Source organism: Gossypium arboreum, chromosome 10 (genome assembly GCF_025698485.1).
Source record: "Gossypium arboreum isolate Shixiya-1 chromosome 10, ASM2569848v2, whole genome shotgun sequence".
NCBI classification, from domain to species: Eukaryota; Viridiplantae; Streptophyta; class Magnoliopsida; order Malvales; family Malvaceae; genus Gossypium; species Gossypium arboreum.
The window spans coordinates 131,538,266-131,556,076 of record NC_069079.1 but is presented as its reverse complement, the minus strand read 5'-3'; the positions used below and the strand labels follow the sequence as shown (position 1 = coordinate 131,556,076).

The window sequence follows — 17,811 nt, the reverse complement described above, 5'->3', positions numbered from 1 at the left end:
CCGGCCCCCCTAAAATGGAAAATTTCATTTTAGGCCTTTGAAATTTTTTAAAAATTTTAAATTAGTAAAGGTAAAATTGCACTTTGGCCTCCCCTAAAATTATAAAAATTCAATTTGATCCTTTACAAATTATAAAAATATAAACTATAAAAAATTAAAATTTCATCCGGCACCCCCTAAAAAAATTTTCTGGCTTCGCCCCTGGGTGTTAGCCTCCAAGCTAGCTATCACCCGCATTTTTCTCCTGCCCGTCAACCCTCTTTTTCTTTCTTCTTGTCATTCACTTCATGTGTCTTCTCTCTTTTTAGTTTATAGATATATATTTTGTGGGTATCTTTGTTGTCTTCTCATGTTGTGATGGAAATATGATAGTATCTATCATCGTTGAAACACCACCGACCACCGACATTTTCTATTAGAAAGTAGGTAACTCTTCGTTAATTTCTTAATTTGTTTCTATTTTGAGAGTTTCAAAATGATAAATGATTTCATAAGTTGGTTTGGACTTGTGTTATCTTAAGTTTTATATTTTTTATTTATTTTTCCATTGTTTAATAAGGCTTCACTCTTAGAAATTTTTGTCTACTCTTGTAGTACGCATTTTAGTTTTGCTTATGCATGTAGTCTTGCTTTTGCAAGTAATTTTAGGGTTGGTTTTGTCATTGCTCCATCTAGTTTGGTGGATGCTCGATTCTTTTGTCGATTTATGCTCGCCGCTTTGGACCATCTGGAGTTGATTTCCTTATTGTATTAAGTGCTTGTAATAACTTCTGATATGTTGTGCTTGAGTTGTGATAGAGCCGATTGTCAACATACCATAATGTTCTATTGAGGTTAAAGTTGAAGCTTTTGTTGTGTTGATGGAGATTGTCCTTTAGCGCGTACAACAAGTATTTATTTTTTTTTCCCAATTTCTCTTCAAACATTCAACAAAAATTATGAGCCATAATTAAAGATTAAAAATAAGTCAGCAACATATATCTGCAATAGAATTATTTGGTGCCTTCATTCCTAAATATGTTTAGCTGCCCAATTGGACAATTTCTATACATTCACAGCAATTATTTTTCAAAATCAACCGTTGGGTTGATTGCTGAGTTGCATAGCAAACAGCTGTTCAAAGATTTAATCAAAATCATCATAAACACGTTAAAGCATAAATTTTTCTTTAATTTAAAGATTAGTAAAAATGTTTATTTTTCTTAAGCATATTTGATTTAGTTTCAAACTTAATGTGAAATGTAGAAAATGGTGGGAATGTGCATAAATTGTTCCTTAAAAAATATTAAGCTTTTAATTATAATCCGGCATCCACCATTTTCTTCTTCTTGTCTGATGATTATTCTAGATAAATGTTTGACTGTCGGTACAATAAAAAATTTCTCAAGTTAATTGTTTGAGAGGTAAATTTAAAAAGGGAAAATCGAAGGACATTAGTATAAGAAAAATCTCAATATATATATATATATATATATTCTTTGAGTTTTAATAGGATGGGAAGAAAGAAATCAGGATAAGATTAGATATGAAATACATTTAAAGAGATGGAGTCATAGATATGTTTAGACTTACATAAAATTGAGGTTGACTTGAGTAATCACAATGGATTGCACCACTAAGTATTTTGGTTATTCTCCCCTACTTTTGACACTAAATTATGGGACATTTTGGTTGGTATTAACCTCATACGAAAAAGAGAACATGATAAGGTGATAAATCAATCAAATAATTTGGAGGCTATTAAATCGATTCAAGATAACATAACGACCATCTCGAATTGTGCTCTAATTAAGAGGATCCAATACCTATTGACTCACGAAGGCCAATGACTTGTAAAATATATATCTCGGGAGAATAATCAGGTTGTGAATGCTATAATCAAATTAGCTCTTGAAATAAGAGAAGACTTGCATATACTTGATTCTCTTCCCAGAGAGATTCAAGAAATTTTAGACATGGATAAAATTAATAGTTTTGGTTTTCATAGTTTTTACATGTAATTAGTTGTATATTTTCTTAATATCATTGCACAAAAAAAAATTACATTCATTTTTTAAATCAAAACTACGTTTTTCTATTGTTTTCCAAAAAAATGAATGGAAATTATCAATGGTGGCTCCACTATGGGGACCTTGCTGAAACCATCCTTCATTGATTAATCCTGCTTTTCCCCAACGTTTACTTGAAGTCTCCCACTTTCTAATTTTTTTCACAAAAAAGTAACGTGAAATGTAGAAAGTGGTGACAAAGTGAATCATTTACTTGAAGTTTCACTTTATCTTTTTTCTTTAACAATAAATTAATGTGAACCGTAGAAAATGGTGGGAATGTGCATCAATTATTACTTTAAAAAAGAATTAAGCTTTTAATGACAATCCAGATTCCAGGCATCCACCATTTTCTGCATCATTTACTCGGTCTCACTTTATCATTTTTTAAACAAAAAATTAATGTGAAATGTAGAAAATGGTGGGAATGTGCATCAAGTATTCCTTGCTTTTAATTACAATCCAGGCATCCACCACTTTCTTCTTCCTGTTTGATGATTATTCTAGATAAGTGTTTAACTGTCGGTACAATAAAATTTACTCAAGTTAATTGTTTGATATGTAAATTTAAAAAGGGAAAATTAGTAAAAGAAGAATCTCAAAAAAAAAAAAAAAATCTTCTTGAGTTTTAATAGGATGGGAAGAAAGAAATGATTCTCAAATGAGGATGAGATTAAGTATTAAACACATTGAAAGAGATGGAGCCATAGATGTGTTACTTTAGATTATATAAAATTCAAGCTTACTTGAGTAATGATAATGGATCTTCATACATGGAATATGATAATATTTTAAAATATTATTATCCATGGGAAGAGGTAATATTAATGGAAGAATCACTCTGGAAGGTAATATTATTGTTCCACCGTCAGCCACTCATCGCCAATATTCCAAGGGACATGTTGGTGTTATGAACAAGGAAGAAACAAGATCAGCTCTGTCTTGAGCAACAAGGCTCGAGACTTGCAGAAGAAACAAACAGAATTCAAGAACAGAATTGAAAATAGAACAAAGAAAAATGGAGAGTATATTGAATGAAAAATGATGATAATTTCATTGAGAATGAATAATGGCATAATGCCAATACATAAACCAAGCATTCAGCTTGTCAAAATCAGTATAAGGTCACCTAAACACTACCTACTACCACTAATACATTGAAACTTGATAAATTAAGCTTGCACTCAAGAACAAAGCTGGTTAACAGCTCACTCACTATCAAATTACATCAAGTATCAACCTAACATAGTTCAAAATGAACTAAATTGCATTACATTAACAAAAAGTTACAAAGTAAACAAAAAATCAGCAGCTACATTTGCATCAGCAGCTTCTGCATGGCTCGGGCTGGGTGGTCAGCTTCTTGACTGCATGTGCTGCATGGTGACCAACTTCAACAGGACATCTCCAAAATGCGTAGCGGAATTATTATGCAAATTTTCGTACAGCTACATAGTTAATGAACAAGAAAAGAAATCATTCACTTCGTCCAGGCCGAATAGAGATTCCCATAACCCTTTGATAACAGTACAATCGCGCAGTATATGAACAACAGTCTCCAGGGAAGCTCCGCACATGAAGCATGTAGGGTCATCTGCTATACCTCATCTGCATCTCTCAGCTGAGGTTCCTTTTACCGTCCTCATCTGCATACCACGTTATTATTTTGTTTTGGTAACGATTAGGAGGTGGCGTGTTTCATGTGTTCTAATATTTAATGCAACCTAAGTCGAATAATTGGTGTACAAAGAAAAAGTCCAATAAATGATAAAGCATCCGCATGGAGACAATTAGGTGGCTCATCATGTCCCTTCTCTCCTTCACTTTTTAGCTGTATCCACCAAAAACATTTCAAACTTTTTCTTTTTTGAACATACAATTGAAACTTACTTACTTCTACATTGAGTTTCCTTTTCTCAAATTACTACTTGCTTTACTCCATTAAGGGAAATTATTATTTCGATCGTTCAAAACTGGGAGAATTCATCGCTCAATCATTCTCTTATATTTTGGAAAGGTACGCCATCTGCTTTCATTTTGGTCTTACTTGTTTGTTTACAGAAGCTCTACTTTTTACTCATTTTTTCTTGTAATTTTTTCTTCTGGTTTTGTTTTGATTTCTGTTGTGGCTGTGGTTTTTCAGTTTACTTGCTGTTTGCTCTCTCAATGGAGTTCGTTATTGGCATCGTTAGCTCTATTTTCACTACAGCTGCAGAGTATACGATTTCTCCTATCATAAACCATGTCAAATACCTTTCCAATCATCAGCAAAATGTTAAGACCCTCAAGGACCAAGCTGAGAAGCTGAAAGATGCAAGGGACAGAGTGCAGCATTCTGTTGATGCAGCTCAACGAAACGGCGAAGAGATCGAACGTGATGTTAACAACTGGATGTCGGCAGTGGACAGGAAGATCCCTCAACAAGTAGAGAAAGTGATGCAAGATGAAGAAAAAGCAAAGAAAAAGTGTTTCATTGGTTTGTGTCCTAATTTTTGGACTCGTTACAAGCATAGCCTGAAAGCTGCAGAGGAGGCGAAGGCTGTTGCCGAGCTACTTGAACAGGGCAAGTTTGACGGTGTTTCTTATCCTGTACCTTTACAGAATATCACTGTCCCACCAGTTAAAGGTTACGAGGATTTCGAGTCAAGAACGTTGGTTTTGAATGAAATAATGGAGGCATTGAAAGATGATAGCGTCAGCGTTATTGGGGTGCACGGTATGGGCGGCATTGGAAAAACAACGCTAGTAAAAGAAATCGCTACAAAGGTCAAGGACAAGTTGTTTGATTCGGTTGTCATAGCAACAGTAACTCAAACCATTGATATTGAGAAAATTCAGAACAGAATTGCGGAGTTATTGGGTTTGAAATTTGAGGAGCAGAGTACCGATGTAAAGGCACTTCGACTACGAGAAAGATTGAAGAAAGAAAAGAGGGTTCTGGTTGTCTTGGATGACATTTGGGGGAAGGTTGATATTGAGGAAGTAGGGATTCCTTTGGGAGATGAACACAAGGGCTGCAAATTACTATTAACTTCTAGAGAGCTCAATGTTTTATCAAATGGGATGGATGCTCAAAAACATTTTTCCATTAGGCTTCTAAATGAAAAGGAGGCCTGGGACCTGTTCAAGAAGAAGGCTGGCGATTGTGTTGAAAGTTGCGATTTGAAGCCTACAGCTATGGAGGTAGCCAAAAAATGTGCAGGATTACCGATAGCCATTGCGACAGTTGCAGGGGCTTTGAGAAACAAAAGATTGTTTGAGTGGAAGAATGCTTTACGAGAACTAGAGAGGCCTTCATCAAGCAACTTCACGGGGATAACTGCAGCATATTCAGCTATTGAGTGGAGTTTTAATTATTTAGAAAGTGAGGAAGTTAAGCTGACTTTCTTGCTTTGCTGTGTAATAGGCCATAATGGTCTGGTTGAGAAGTTGATGAGATATACTGTGGGTTTGGGTTTATTTGGTGGTGTCAACACTGTGGAAGAAGCTAGAAATAATGTATTGACAGTTGTGACTAATCTCAAAGCGTCTTCCTTGTTGCTTGATAGTTATGATGATGAGCACTTTGATATCCATGATGTTGTTTGGGATGCTGCTTTAGCTATTGCATCGAGGGACTACCATATGCTTGTTTTGAGAGATCATGTTCCGATGGAGTGGTCCGATAAGGAGAAAATGAACAGCTGGAGGAGGATAAGCTTAACTTGTCCTCCAATTATAGCCGAGCTTGCTAAGGAGTTGGACTGTTCAGGTCTTTCCTTTTTCCGTATGACCCATTATGGTTCAGTGGAAATTCCTCCCGACTTTTTCAAACGAATTGAAAGTCTTAGAGTCTTGGATTTACCTCACGGACCTTCATTTTCCTACCCACGGGAGTCAATTAACCTACCTGAGTCAATTAATCACCTCATAAATCTTCGCATGTTGTGTTTAAGAGGATGTCTAGTTAAAGACATAACAATCATTGGAGAGCTCAAAAATTTAGAAATCCTTGACCTTGCCTTCACAGGGATCAAAGAATTACCCAAGAAGATAGCACAGTTGAGTCGGTTAAGGTTGTTAGATTTGAGTGGGTGTAGAGCACTAAAAATCATTCCGCCAAATGTCTTATCAAGTTTGTCTAAATTAGAAGAATTATATATGGAGGGAAGCTTTGCTGAATGGGAAAATGAAGGAGTAGTCGGCAACGAAAGGAGAAATGCACGTCTTGATGAATTAAACAATTTGTCTCGTCTAACTACTTTACATGTTAATATTCCTAATGTTCAAATGATTCCAAAGCATGGATTCATTGACACATTGGATAGATATAAGATTCTCGTAGGTGATTATCCTGAAGTCGAGTGGTATTCAAAATATGAATATTCGAGAACATTGAAGCTCAAGATATACAAAAACATTTCTTCGAGCAATGGGGTGAAAATGTTGCTGAAAAGGAGTGAAGATTTGTATCTTGACTTAAAGGGACTTGAAGGCATCAAGAGTGTACTTGCGGAGTTAAATAATGGACAAGAATTTTTAAATTTAAAGAGAGTTGATGTAATTATCAGAATGGAGGAGTATTCCACAAGTTCCGAGCCGGTACCTCTTTTCATTAAACAGGTATTTGTTTAGCTTTGTTCATATATAGTAACTATTTAGTAACACCATCAAAAATGATTAATTACATTTTCTAATAATAAAAATAAATAATAGCACAATAATTTTCAAGACTAAAAAATAAATTTGAACCCCAATCAAAATCCAAACTCAATTCAATATACACAAAATTTAAGATTAAGGAAAAAAAAAAGGAATTATGTGTAAATTTGTGCAATTTGTTTTGGGGAAAGCTTGCAATTGTGTTTTATTAATTACACTAAAACAATATGGCATAACCAGACAAGTCTTTGGATTTCGAATTTGAGGAGGTTGATCATCAATGGATGCGGTAACTTGGAGCATCTGTTATCACCCTCTGTCGCCAGAAGGCTGGAGCAGCTCCAATGCATTGAGATAGCGGATTGCAAGTGCTTAAGGGAGATAATATTTACAAAAGAAATATTAGAAGAAGAAGAAAGGGAAGATGTGATTTGTTTCCCTCGATTAAACTCCTTGCGTATGGATTGCCTTCGAAACCTCATCTTCTTCTGCTCAGGAAATTATAATATCGAATTCCCTTTGTTGAAAGAGCTAGAAATTGAGGATTGCCCGAAATTAGAAAAATTCATTAGTGAAAGCAGTACTGAGTCTGGCATGCATACTCTCTTCAATGAGAAGGTGATTTATTTATTTTATTTTTCTTACACTCTTATATGATTCAGCTAATTCGTCCTTTTTTTTTTTTTTTGCATACATTATATGAGCTAGCTTTCTTATGGGCATGAATTATATATATGAATAGGTTGCTGTTCCTAGCTTGGAAACGATGACAATCTCCAAGTTGAGAAATGTGAAGATGATATTTCATACTGACCTACCACCAAATTCTTTTCAATCTCTACGAAAATTAAGTGTTTCAAACTGTGAGATTTTGAAAAATGTATTTCCAGCGTCAATAGCTAAACATCTTTTACAACTTGAAGATTTAAGCATAAGTGATTGTGGGGTGGAGGAGATTGTATCGGAAGGGAAAGGAGTGGAAGATCAGCCTGTTAGGTTTGAGTTTCCCAAAGTGTCTTCACTTGAGGTTACATCCCTAAAAGAGCTCAAATGTTTCTATAAAGGGCAACATACAATCGTGTGGCCAATGTTGAAAAAATTGACCACAGAAGGTTCTGGTTTGCTAATGATAATGGGTTTAGAAGCTGTTGGAATCCAAGAAAGAAAGGGAAATGGGGAGGCAGTTTTGGTGGTGGAAGAGGTATGTATATCATTACAAATATATTTCTTTTCATCATCACGTGCATTTTGTTATAATGCAATTTAATTAACTGAGGTCTTACATTACACCTATCTAATATTTATATTTAAGCACTTTACTTGAGTTAGAATGACCCTTAATTAGATCATCAATGCAATTACGAAATTACATAATATTCTTTCTTTTAAATTATAATAAATATTATTATGATAATATTTTATCTTTTCATCTTTCATATTATATTTAAATAAAAGTTAAAATTTTTTAATTTTCAAAAAATGAGGAAATAATTTATTTCAAAAATAGGAATTTGGAAAGTAAAATCAACTTGCTATTTTTCACATTAAGTGATAAATAATTATCTACTTATTATGTTCTAACATTTTTTATTAAAATTTTAAAGTAAAATGTTGATATGGTTCTCAAACACAATTAAAAAAAATTAAATGTTGAAAATTTTCATTTTCAATGAAATGAAATTTTTAATGGTTTATCAATATTCACACTCTTATTTAATGTTAATGAGTGATAAATAGTCTTGATTCTAAAATTTTGATAAATTTAGCACTCAATGTTTATATATTCTATCAATTTAGTCTTCAACCTAAAAATTAATATGTATATATAAATAAATAGTTATAGAAATTCAAAAATATAAAAAGTACATGTAAAGACTTTATTTGAAGATTTTTATAAAGGTTATGTGAACAACCTCTTAAAGATTGGGACTAATTTGATCATTTAACCATAAAAATGATGTAAGATGGAAAGACAGTGAGTTAGAGAAGAGCTTATTGTGTTGAAAGCAATTAAGGAAGTACAAGTGTCATTTATTCTTATATTAGCGTTTTAAAACCTTTTGTTTTAATCAGAAACTATGATTTCTTGTCTTTTTATTTTCAACTTGTGCTTTTTTTATCACTTTTCATTTATAAGCTATTCTGATTTCTTAAAAAATAAAAATAAAAAATCCTATTACTGTACATTGGTTTTATTTAAGCATGTACATCAACATTGAGCTTCATCTGTTATTGTTAAATTGGTTTCCTAGGTCTTTCCCAATTTAGAACAACTTCAGTTACGACATCTTAGTGTTGGGGACCAGTTTCCACCGAATTTGTTTCACCACGTTAAAGTTCTTAAAGTGAATGGTGGCTTCTATGGTGGATTTCCTATATTTCCTTTCCTGAGAAAAATCTGCAATCTGGAAAGTCTTGATCTTGAGTTTTTTAGTTTCAGAGATGGACTCCCTTGTAAGGGAGACGTTGGGACTCCGTCACGAATAAAAAAATTGAACTTGTACAATCTCAGAAATCTGCAGCGTATGTGGAGGAAAGATTCAGAGCTTGGCAATATTCTTTCTGATCTCCAAACACTCACAGTTTATTGGTGTCATGATTTGATCAATATTGGAGCCTCCTCATTATCTTTTAAAAATCTCACAACTTTAAAGGTGTCAAATTGCGCAATGATGACAAACTTAGTTACACCCTTAATAGTTGAGAGTCTTGTGCAATTAACAACAATGGAGGTAAGCGAGTGCACTAAAATGACAGAAATAGTGGCACACGAGGGAGACTACCGTCAAACAATAGTTGTTGGTAAATTGAAATGCTTGAAACTAAAGGAACTACAAAGCCTCACAAGCTTTTGTCCTGGAAGTTACACCTTCAACTTTCCTTGTTTGGAAGAAGTAGTTGTGGTAATATGTCCTAAATTGAAGATCTTTTCTGAGGGAGATTTAAACACCCCACAATTACAGAGTGTAAAACAGGATAGTCTCAATATGAACAGGTGTTGGGCAGGTGACTTGAATACCACCATACAACTGTTGTACATAAATAAGGTACGGAGTTAATTCATAATGCTATCTAACTTCCTTGCCTGATACAATGAATGTTAGTGCTCGATTTTCTTTCCTTTTCTTTCATTGTTGAATAACTAACAAAGAGTGTTTATTTTTAAATTATGAATGTATTAATATGGATGAATTTGTTGTTTTAGGGTGGATTTTATGGCCCACATAAATTGACCATCTCTAACACGTTTCCCGAGTCGATAGAAATATGGAAAAAAAACCCTCGAGCTATTTTGGAGTTGAAGAACCTTAGCCAAATGAAGTTTTATAGATGTAGCAGCTTGAAATACATTTTTTCCTTGTCTATGCTTTTGAGCCTCAAGCAATTGGAAAGGATAGAAGTACAAGAATGCCATACAGCGGAACAAGTGATTACGGAAGACGAGGAGGACGCAACAACACATGAGTTCACATTTCCTCGGCTCTATTCGATAGAAATATATTCGTGTTTCAACTTGAAAAATTTTTATTTGGGAAGTCGAGCTCTTGAATTTCCAAAGTTGAGTGATATTACGATAACTTGGTGTCCAAAACTGACGGCATTATCTTCTTCAATTTCAAGAAAGAGTGAAAAAGTGATTGGCGAGCAAGGAGTGAGAGATAATACTACAGCTTTATTCTGCCACAAGGTGAGTTTGATATTCAATATTTATGTGCACTAAATAATTCATATCTTCATTCTTTGTATTAGATGAGTTGATGAGTATATAAATGGCGATAATCCATATATGAGAAATTGAATTTGAAGTGGGGTATTGATAGCATAAACGATAAAAATGGTTGAGGTTGATGAGTAAATGTTTAGTCATTTCATAAGCTATGTTTTAGAACCATTTTCCTTATAGGGTAATGAATTGAAATTTTAATTTCTTTCCTATTTTTGTTATATATATATATATATATATATCACCCAACATTATAATTTTCTTTCTTTCCTATTTTGATAAAATTGATTCTTGTACCAAAAACAAGCAAGAAATAAAGCCTTTAATCAAATACTAGTAGAAATAAAATGATATAGAAAAATAGGCATAATTATAATCCTAAACAGGATTATGAAAATATTTAGATAAAATAAATAATTATAATCCCTAAATATATTTAAAACAAAACAATTCCTACTCAATCTGAATTCAATATCCCTTTACTTTGATTTTTCCTTTATTGTTTTTTTGCTTTCGATATATGAGCTAGCTTTAAAATGGGCATTATATATATATATGAATAGGTTGTTGTTCCTAGCTTGGAAACCATGACGATCTTCCAGTTGAGAAATGTGAAGATGATATTTCATAATGACCTACCATCAGATTCTTTTCAAAATCTACGAAAATTAAGAGTTTCAGAGTGTGAGAGTTTGAAAAATCTATTTCCAGCGTCAATAGCCAAACATCTTCTACAACTTGAAGATTTAAGCATAATAAAATGTGGGGTGGAGGAGATTGTATCAGAAGGGGAAGGAGTAGAGGAGCAACCTATGAGGTTTGAGTTTCCCAAAGTGTCTTCACTTGTGGTTGAGGACTTAAAAGAGCTCAAATGTTTCTATAAAGGGCAACATACAATGGTGTGGCCCATGTTGAAAACATTGAGGACAGATTGTTCTGCTTTGCTAAAGATAGTGGGCTTAGAAGATGTTAGATTAATGCAAGGAAGAAAGGGAAATGGGGAGGCAGTAATGTTGACAGAAGAGGTACGTATATCATTACAAATATTTTTGTTTTCATCATCTAAACCGCATGTTTTTATTATTTTTTAATATTTAATTCAACTGTCATATATTTTATTCTAAATACGTTAAAATTTACCTTTTTTTTTTTAAGCAAATTAAGTTAAAGTGCGTGAAAAGTTTTTATGTGAAGATTTTTGCAAATGTTAGGCTCCTATATAAACATTTTGAAAGGCTGTAATTTAACCATAGAAAAATGTAAGATGGAAAGAGAGTGGTTAGAGAAGAGCTTATCCTTTTTAATTCAAACTTGCTATTTTTCATTCGACTTTCAAGTTGTCTTTTCTTTTATCAGTTTTCATTCATAAGGTATTCTGTTTTCTTAAAATTTTTAAATAAAATCCTATTACTCAAACATTGAGCTTGATTTGTTTATGTTTAATTGGTTTCCTAGGTCTTTCCCAATTTAGAACAACTTCGGTTACGAGATCTTAGTGGTGATGTGGACCAGTTTCCACCCAACTTGTTTCCCCACATTAAACTTCTTAAAGTGCATCATGGTGGATCTCCTTCTATATTTTTTTTCCTCCGAAGATTCTACAATCTGAAAAGTCTCGAGTTTGATGATTTTGATTTCAAACATGTAGTCCCTTGTAAGGGGGATGTTGGGACTCTCTCACCAATAAAAAATCTGCAATTGACTTCTTCCAAAAATCTTAAGCATATATGGAAGAAAGATTCGGAACTTGGTTATTTTCTTTCTACTCTCCAAACACTCACAATTAAGAATTGTGATGATTTGATAAATATTGGAGCCTCATTCCAAAATCTCACAACTTTGGAAGTGTCATATTGCAAAATAATGACAAACTTAGTTACACCCTTAATAGTTGAGAGTCTTGTGCAATTAACAACCATGGAGGTAAGCAACTGCACTAAAATGACAGAAATAGTGGCACACGAGGGAGACTACCGTCAAACAATAGTTGTTGGTAAATTGAAATGCTTGAAACTAAACGAACTACAAAGCCTCACAAGCTTTTGTCCAGGGAGGTACACCTTCAACTTTCCTTGCCTGGAAGAAGTAGATGTGGAAGGGTGTCCTAAATTGAAGATCTTTTCTGAGGGAGTTTTAAGCACCCCACAATTACAAAGTGTAAAACATGGGATTTTCTATAATAAAGAGTGTTGGGCAGGTGACTTGAATACCACCATACAACAGTTGTACATACAAGAGGTACGGAGGTAATTCATAATGCTATCTAGCTTCCTTGTTCTGATACAATGAATGTTAGTGCTCGATTTTCTTTCCTATGCTTTCGTTGTTGAATAATTAACAAAGAGTATTTATTTTAAATTATGAATGTAATAATATGGATGAATTTGTTGTTTTAGGGACGATTCTATGGCCGAAGTGATTTGACCATCTCTGATACGCTTCCCGAGTCGATAGAAACATGGAAAAAACATTCTCGAGCAATTTTAGGGTTGAAGAACCTTAGCCAAATGGAGTTTTATAAATGTAGTAGCTTGATGTACATTTTTACTCCCTCTATGCTTTTGAGCCTCAAGCAACTAATTAGGATAGAAGTACAAGAATGCAGTATAATGGAGCAAGTGATTAGGGAAGACGAGGAGGAAGCAGCGACACATGAGTTCACATTTCCTCTGCTCTACTCTGTAAAAATGGAGTCGTGTTCCAACTTGACAAATTTTTATTTGGGAAGTCGAACTCTTGAATTTCCAAATTTGAGTGGTATAACGATAATTAATTGTCCAAAAATGATGGCATTATCTTCTTCAATTTCAAGAAAGAGTGAAAAAGTGATTGGCGAGCAAGACGTAGAAGATAATACAGCCGCTTTATTCTGCGACAAGGTCAGTTTGGTAATCAAAATTTATGTGCACTAATTAATTCATGTCTATTATAGATGATGAGAATGTAATAGATAAAGAGTGGGGGAATAGATAGCAGAAAAGATAGAAATGAATGAGGTTGTTGAGTATGAAGAATATCCAACATAATCTTTACTTATTTCAACACTTGTTGAATTAACATTCACATTATTACTTCCCTTTTCCATGCCCTTTTTAGTTAACTTAAATGTAAGATAGTAACACTTTGTTTATAGGGTAATCAAATATTTTATAACTTGTACGAATGCTTTAATGATCAAAATAATGAATCTATGTTTATGTATTATTATTTTGAATTATGTTGCTTTATATAATTAATTATACGAAATAAAACATTGAATATGATAAAAATATTTTAATTGTGATTTGAAAATTTATTATAATATATTTTAATTATATTCAATAGCTGGAATAATGAATACTATTTTACACTAATTACAATAATTAAAAATATATTATTTAAAAATAATTAAATAGGTAAAATATAGTGTATTTTAATATTATTTATATTATTAAAAATATTATTTTAATATATTATTTTACACTAATTACAAATATAGTGTATTTTTATTTCATGTAATTAATATAAAGTAATATTATTAAAATTATTAAACATAATTAAAATATATTAATTATTTTAAAGCAATAAAAAAAACCTTCAAACCATAATTAAAGTATGAATGAAAAAGTGAAAATTGCTGATTTTTCTGTTGAATGATGTTAGATTTGTGCAGCTCTACATTTTATCACTTAACTCAGTCCATGTTTCAATTTTCTCTACATTTTATCATTTCTTCTTCTCATTTGTTTGTAAAGAATGAAGAGTTATATTAATTATCTTATTATGAAATTTATATATGTCTGCAGGTTGTCATTCCCGAATTGATGGAACTGAATTTGTCCTCCATTAACATTCATAACATATGGCACCACTCATCTTCCTCATCTCTCAAAGACTTGTATCGCTTGCGGGTGGAAGGGTGTCACAATTTGAAATACCTGTTTCCCTCTTTCTTACTAAAAGATCTTGTGGAACTCGAAGAGCTTGAAATTAAGGACTGTAATATGATGGAACAAGTAATTTTCACGGATGGATTGGGTGCAGAAGATCCAGAGAGGAATCATACGATTTTCTCTAAACTACAGTGGCTGTCGCTGAAAAACCTTCCCAAACTCACAAGTTTCTACTTTCAAAATTACTCTGAATTCCCATGCTTAAAAAAGCTAACGCTAAAAAAATGTCCTCTGCTGAAAACATTCATCTCTAAATCTGTCTGTGGAGATGAACCTCAAATTCGCCAACCTACACAAACAAATGACTCTGCTGTCCTCAATGAAAAGGTCATTTCTTCTTCTTTTACTTTACCATTCTTCTCCTTCTACTTCTTTCATTAATCTTTTTCATTTCAACATTTTTCAGTTATTAACCCAATCAAATGGTTTATTAGGTTGTTTTCCCTCGTCTGAAGAAGCTGAGGATTCAGAATTGTGATTCGTTAGAAGAAATAATTGAGCTGCAAGGACTCATTGCCAATGAATCACAGTCAACATCAGCTACTCGGTCTACAATGGCAGAAACAGTGACGACCAAGTTTGTATTTCCCGATGTAAAGCACCTTGGATTGGGTAAGTTACCGAGATTGAAATGTTTCTTCTCTAGGATGCATACCACCCAATGGCCATCGTTGAAACAAATGGAAGTTATTGAATGTCCCAAAGCACAGATATTTGGTGAGGTTCAAATCTCAAACCAACAACCCTTGTTTTGCGTCAATGAGGTATGCTCACTGATAGTTGATATTCCATGTTCATTACTCAAGATTATATCCAAATCAAATGAGATTACCTATAAATTGCCTTTTAAATTAACTAATATTCTCACCTTCTCTCTTACTTAAATTTAGAACTCTTTAATCAATGTTTAATATATTTGTTGGTGACCAGGACACTTTCCCTGCTTTACAAGAATTAACACTGAAGACGAGTGATATGATAAAGGGGATATGTGATGGACAACTCTCATTGCAGTGTTTCCCAAACCTCAAACTTCTTAACCTCCAATTCTTTCCTGAGACATCCATTACTCTTCCATATTCCTTCATTCGCTCACTACCAAAGCTTCAGAAGCTTGTTATAAACAATGCTTTCATTTCTGAAATAGTCCGGTCTGAAGGACTCAGCCACAAGGAAAGACATACATCAGCATTCTCTCAGTTAAAGGAATTAAGCTTGTCTGAACTTCCAGAGTTGACATTAAAGATTTTGTCTGAAGGACTCATCAACGAGGAAAGGCAGACATCGGCATGCTATCAGTTAGAGGTGTTAAGGTTGTCTCAACTTCCAGAGCTAACATTAAAGACTTTAGAGCCATCTTTGTTGTATTTCAAAAATCTATTAAGTATGGAAGTTTCAAGATTGCATGGATTCATCAATCTAATAGCATGCTCGACAGCAAAGAGCCTGACGCTACTAGAAAGCCTGAGCATAGATGATTGTGAGATGATACAAGAAATCATAGCATGTGAGGGTGAAGAAATACAAGGCAACATTGTTTTCCCCAAACTTAAGTATTTGGAACTAAGTCGTCTGCCAAGTCTAGCAAGCTTTTCCTTGGCGCATCACTTGTTGGAGTTCCCAGTCTTGCAAATGGTGAAGGTGAAAAAGTGCCCCAAAATGAAGAATTTCTGTCAAGGAGAGTTAAGTACACCAAGGCTGGAACAAACGCACTTAACAGGAGATGAGGACGGTGAACTGCAGTGGGAAGGCGATCTTAACACTACCATAAAACATATGTTCAATGAAATGGTACCAATCATTTTAAAGTGTTCTACTTTTGAAACGCTGGTTTTACCTTTCTTTATAATTGTTTCTTTTGATCACGCACGTACAGAATGTGCAAAATTCTCAAGTGGTCGAGGTTACTGATCAGTTGCTCCAAATGGAATAAGGAAATATGTTGGGTTGCGTGTGAGACAAGCTCAGTTTCATTTCAATTCAAACCAAATGGTAATTTACTCTTCTATTTTCATCATGGCTTAACTAATGCTTTACAAAGTGACCATGGAAATGCCTTTTTCATTGTAGGTTGAGTTGCTCTATTGGAGTATGGGGGCGTCCACTTTCCTTTATTCAGTTTTTTGAACTGCTGCATTTCACATTATAACCTAAGTATTCATTTTGAAGTGCATCATGTTTGGCACTGGGAATTACAAACATGAAAACTTTTAGTAGTAAGGTTGACCCCAGTTTTATGGATGTATTTCAGCCACATTATACTTTTTGCTGGTATAATTGAGAACTGCAGAAGTAAAACAAATTTATTATATTTTCAATGTATAACCTTATGATCTTTTTTGAGTAAGCAAAAGAAATAATTTAAGGAGACCACATATATGTTGGGTGGCTAGTGCCTGAACCAAATTTCTCTGCTATTTGATGAGAGCTGCATATAGAAGTAGATTCCATGTATCGGGGAGACCGGCAAGGCACTAGTGGGTGCAATTCATGCCGTTGAAGTCATTGTAAATGCTATGATGTGTATCTTTTCTTAATTGAGAGAGCATGGTAATATCAAGCTAATGAACAAGCAGTTTCTTGATGTTCCTTATGACCTCTTTAACTACATACTCTACAAGAGGCAAATTAGCCGGATCTATTCAACCATCGATTTAAGCACATCAAACATGGATATATAATTTAGAAATATTAAACCAATAATTAAGCACAGATAATTGAGAATAAGAAGCTAAGTCTCTATTGCGTAAAATAAAAATCAAACGACCAAATCTATCATAAGATTCATCTCCCTTAGGTGTAGCGACGTAAAAATTTTAGCTTGGCTTGGTCACTAATTGTGGCGATTTATTGAAAACTTGGAAACTGAAATTTTATTTTAGAATAAATAAGGAGTCGCCACCGATCCTTTTTCCTAGGTGTGATCGGACACCTATTAGATCTCTTTATTTTTAAAATAAAAAGAAGGCTAAGTTTAGGTCCACATCAAAATCCAGAGACAAAGTAGGGCTCGGGAGTCAGTTACGCGCGAGGAAGGTATTAGCACCCTCGCGACACCCAAAATTGGTATCTTTTAAACATGTGTTGTCTTAATTTTCAAAGTGCTAATTCAATTTAAATTCCAATCGTGATCCGATTTAAAAGACGAGAACTTTCAATTTTTGATTTTTGAAAAGGATATACCGTTTTAACACGAGCCGACAAATTCCATCCAACATAGCGATGAAATTTACGACTTAATGTTAAATCGATATATTGCCTCGATTAGTAATTAAAACATAAAAATATTCATGAAATAAAAATTTAAAATAAATCAAAGATGCAAACAATGACATTATCAATGAAAAATGTTAACATAATACTAGAGCATTAGCAAAACAATAATAATAATATTTAAAAGAGAAATAAAACCAAACATGAACGAATATGAAGTACATTTAGTAATAATAATATAAGGTAATATATA

The 17,811-nt window shown here is 33.4% G+C and overlaps 1 protein-coding gene across 1 annotated transcript; it reads left to right on the top strand.

Annotated features, from left to right (window-relative positions):
- Positions 1 to 3,251: 3,251 nt before the first annotated feature.
- On the top strand, positions 3,252 to 16,929 carry LOC108466291 (uncharacterized). Its single transcript, XM_017766626.2, has 14 exons — positions 3,252 to 4,065; positions 4,192 to 6,650; positions 6,930 to 7,307; positions 7,432 to 7,890; positions 8,942 to 9,736; positions 9,895 to 10,377; positions 10,977 to 11,438; positions 11,869 to 12,651; positions 12,810 to 13,292; positions 14,199 to 14,672; positions 14,780 to 15,109; positions 15,276 to 16,136; positions 16,222 to 16,337; positions 16,416 to 16,929. Exons 2-13 carry the CDS (start codon positions 4,215 to 4,217, stop codon positions 16,276 to 16,278), a joined length of 8,001 nt encoding a protein of 2,666 aa, XP_017622115.2. The 5' UTR covers positions 3,252 to 4,065; positions 4,192 to 4,214; the 3' UTR covers positions 16,279 to 16,337; positions 16,416 to 16,929.
- Positions 16,930 to 17,811: the final 882 nt, after the last annotated feature.

Bases quoted from the DNA above. Each gene is read 5' to 3' on its own strand.
- LOC108466291 (XM_017766626.2), top strand. From the start codon at position 4,215: ATGGAGTTCGTTATTGGCATCGTTAGCTCTATTTTCACTACAGCTGCA. The intron at 7,308-7,431 runs GTGATTTATTTA...ATATATGAATAG, and splicing joins ATACTCTCTTCAATGAGAAG to GTTGCTGTTCCTAGCTTGGA. The intron at 13,293-14,198 runs GTCAGTTTGGTA...ATATGTCTGCAG, and splicing joins CCGCTTTATTCTGCGACAAG to GTTGTCATTCCCGAATTGAT.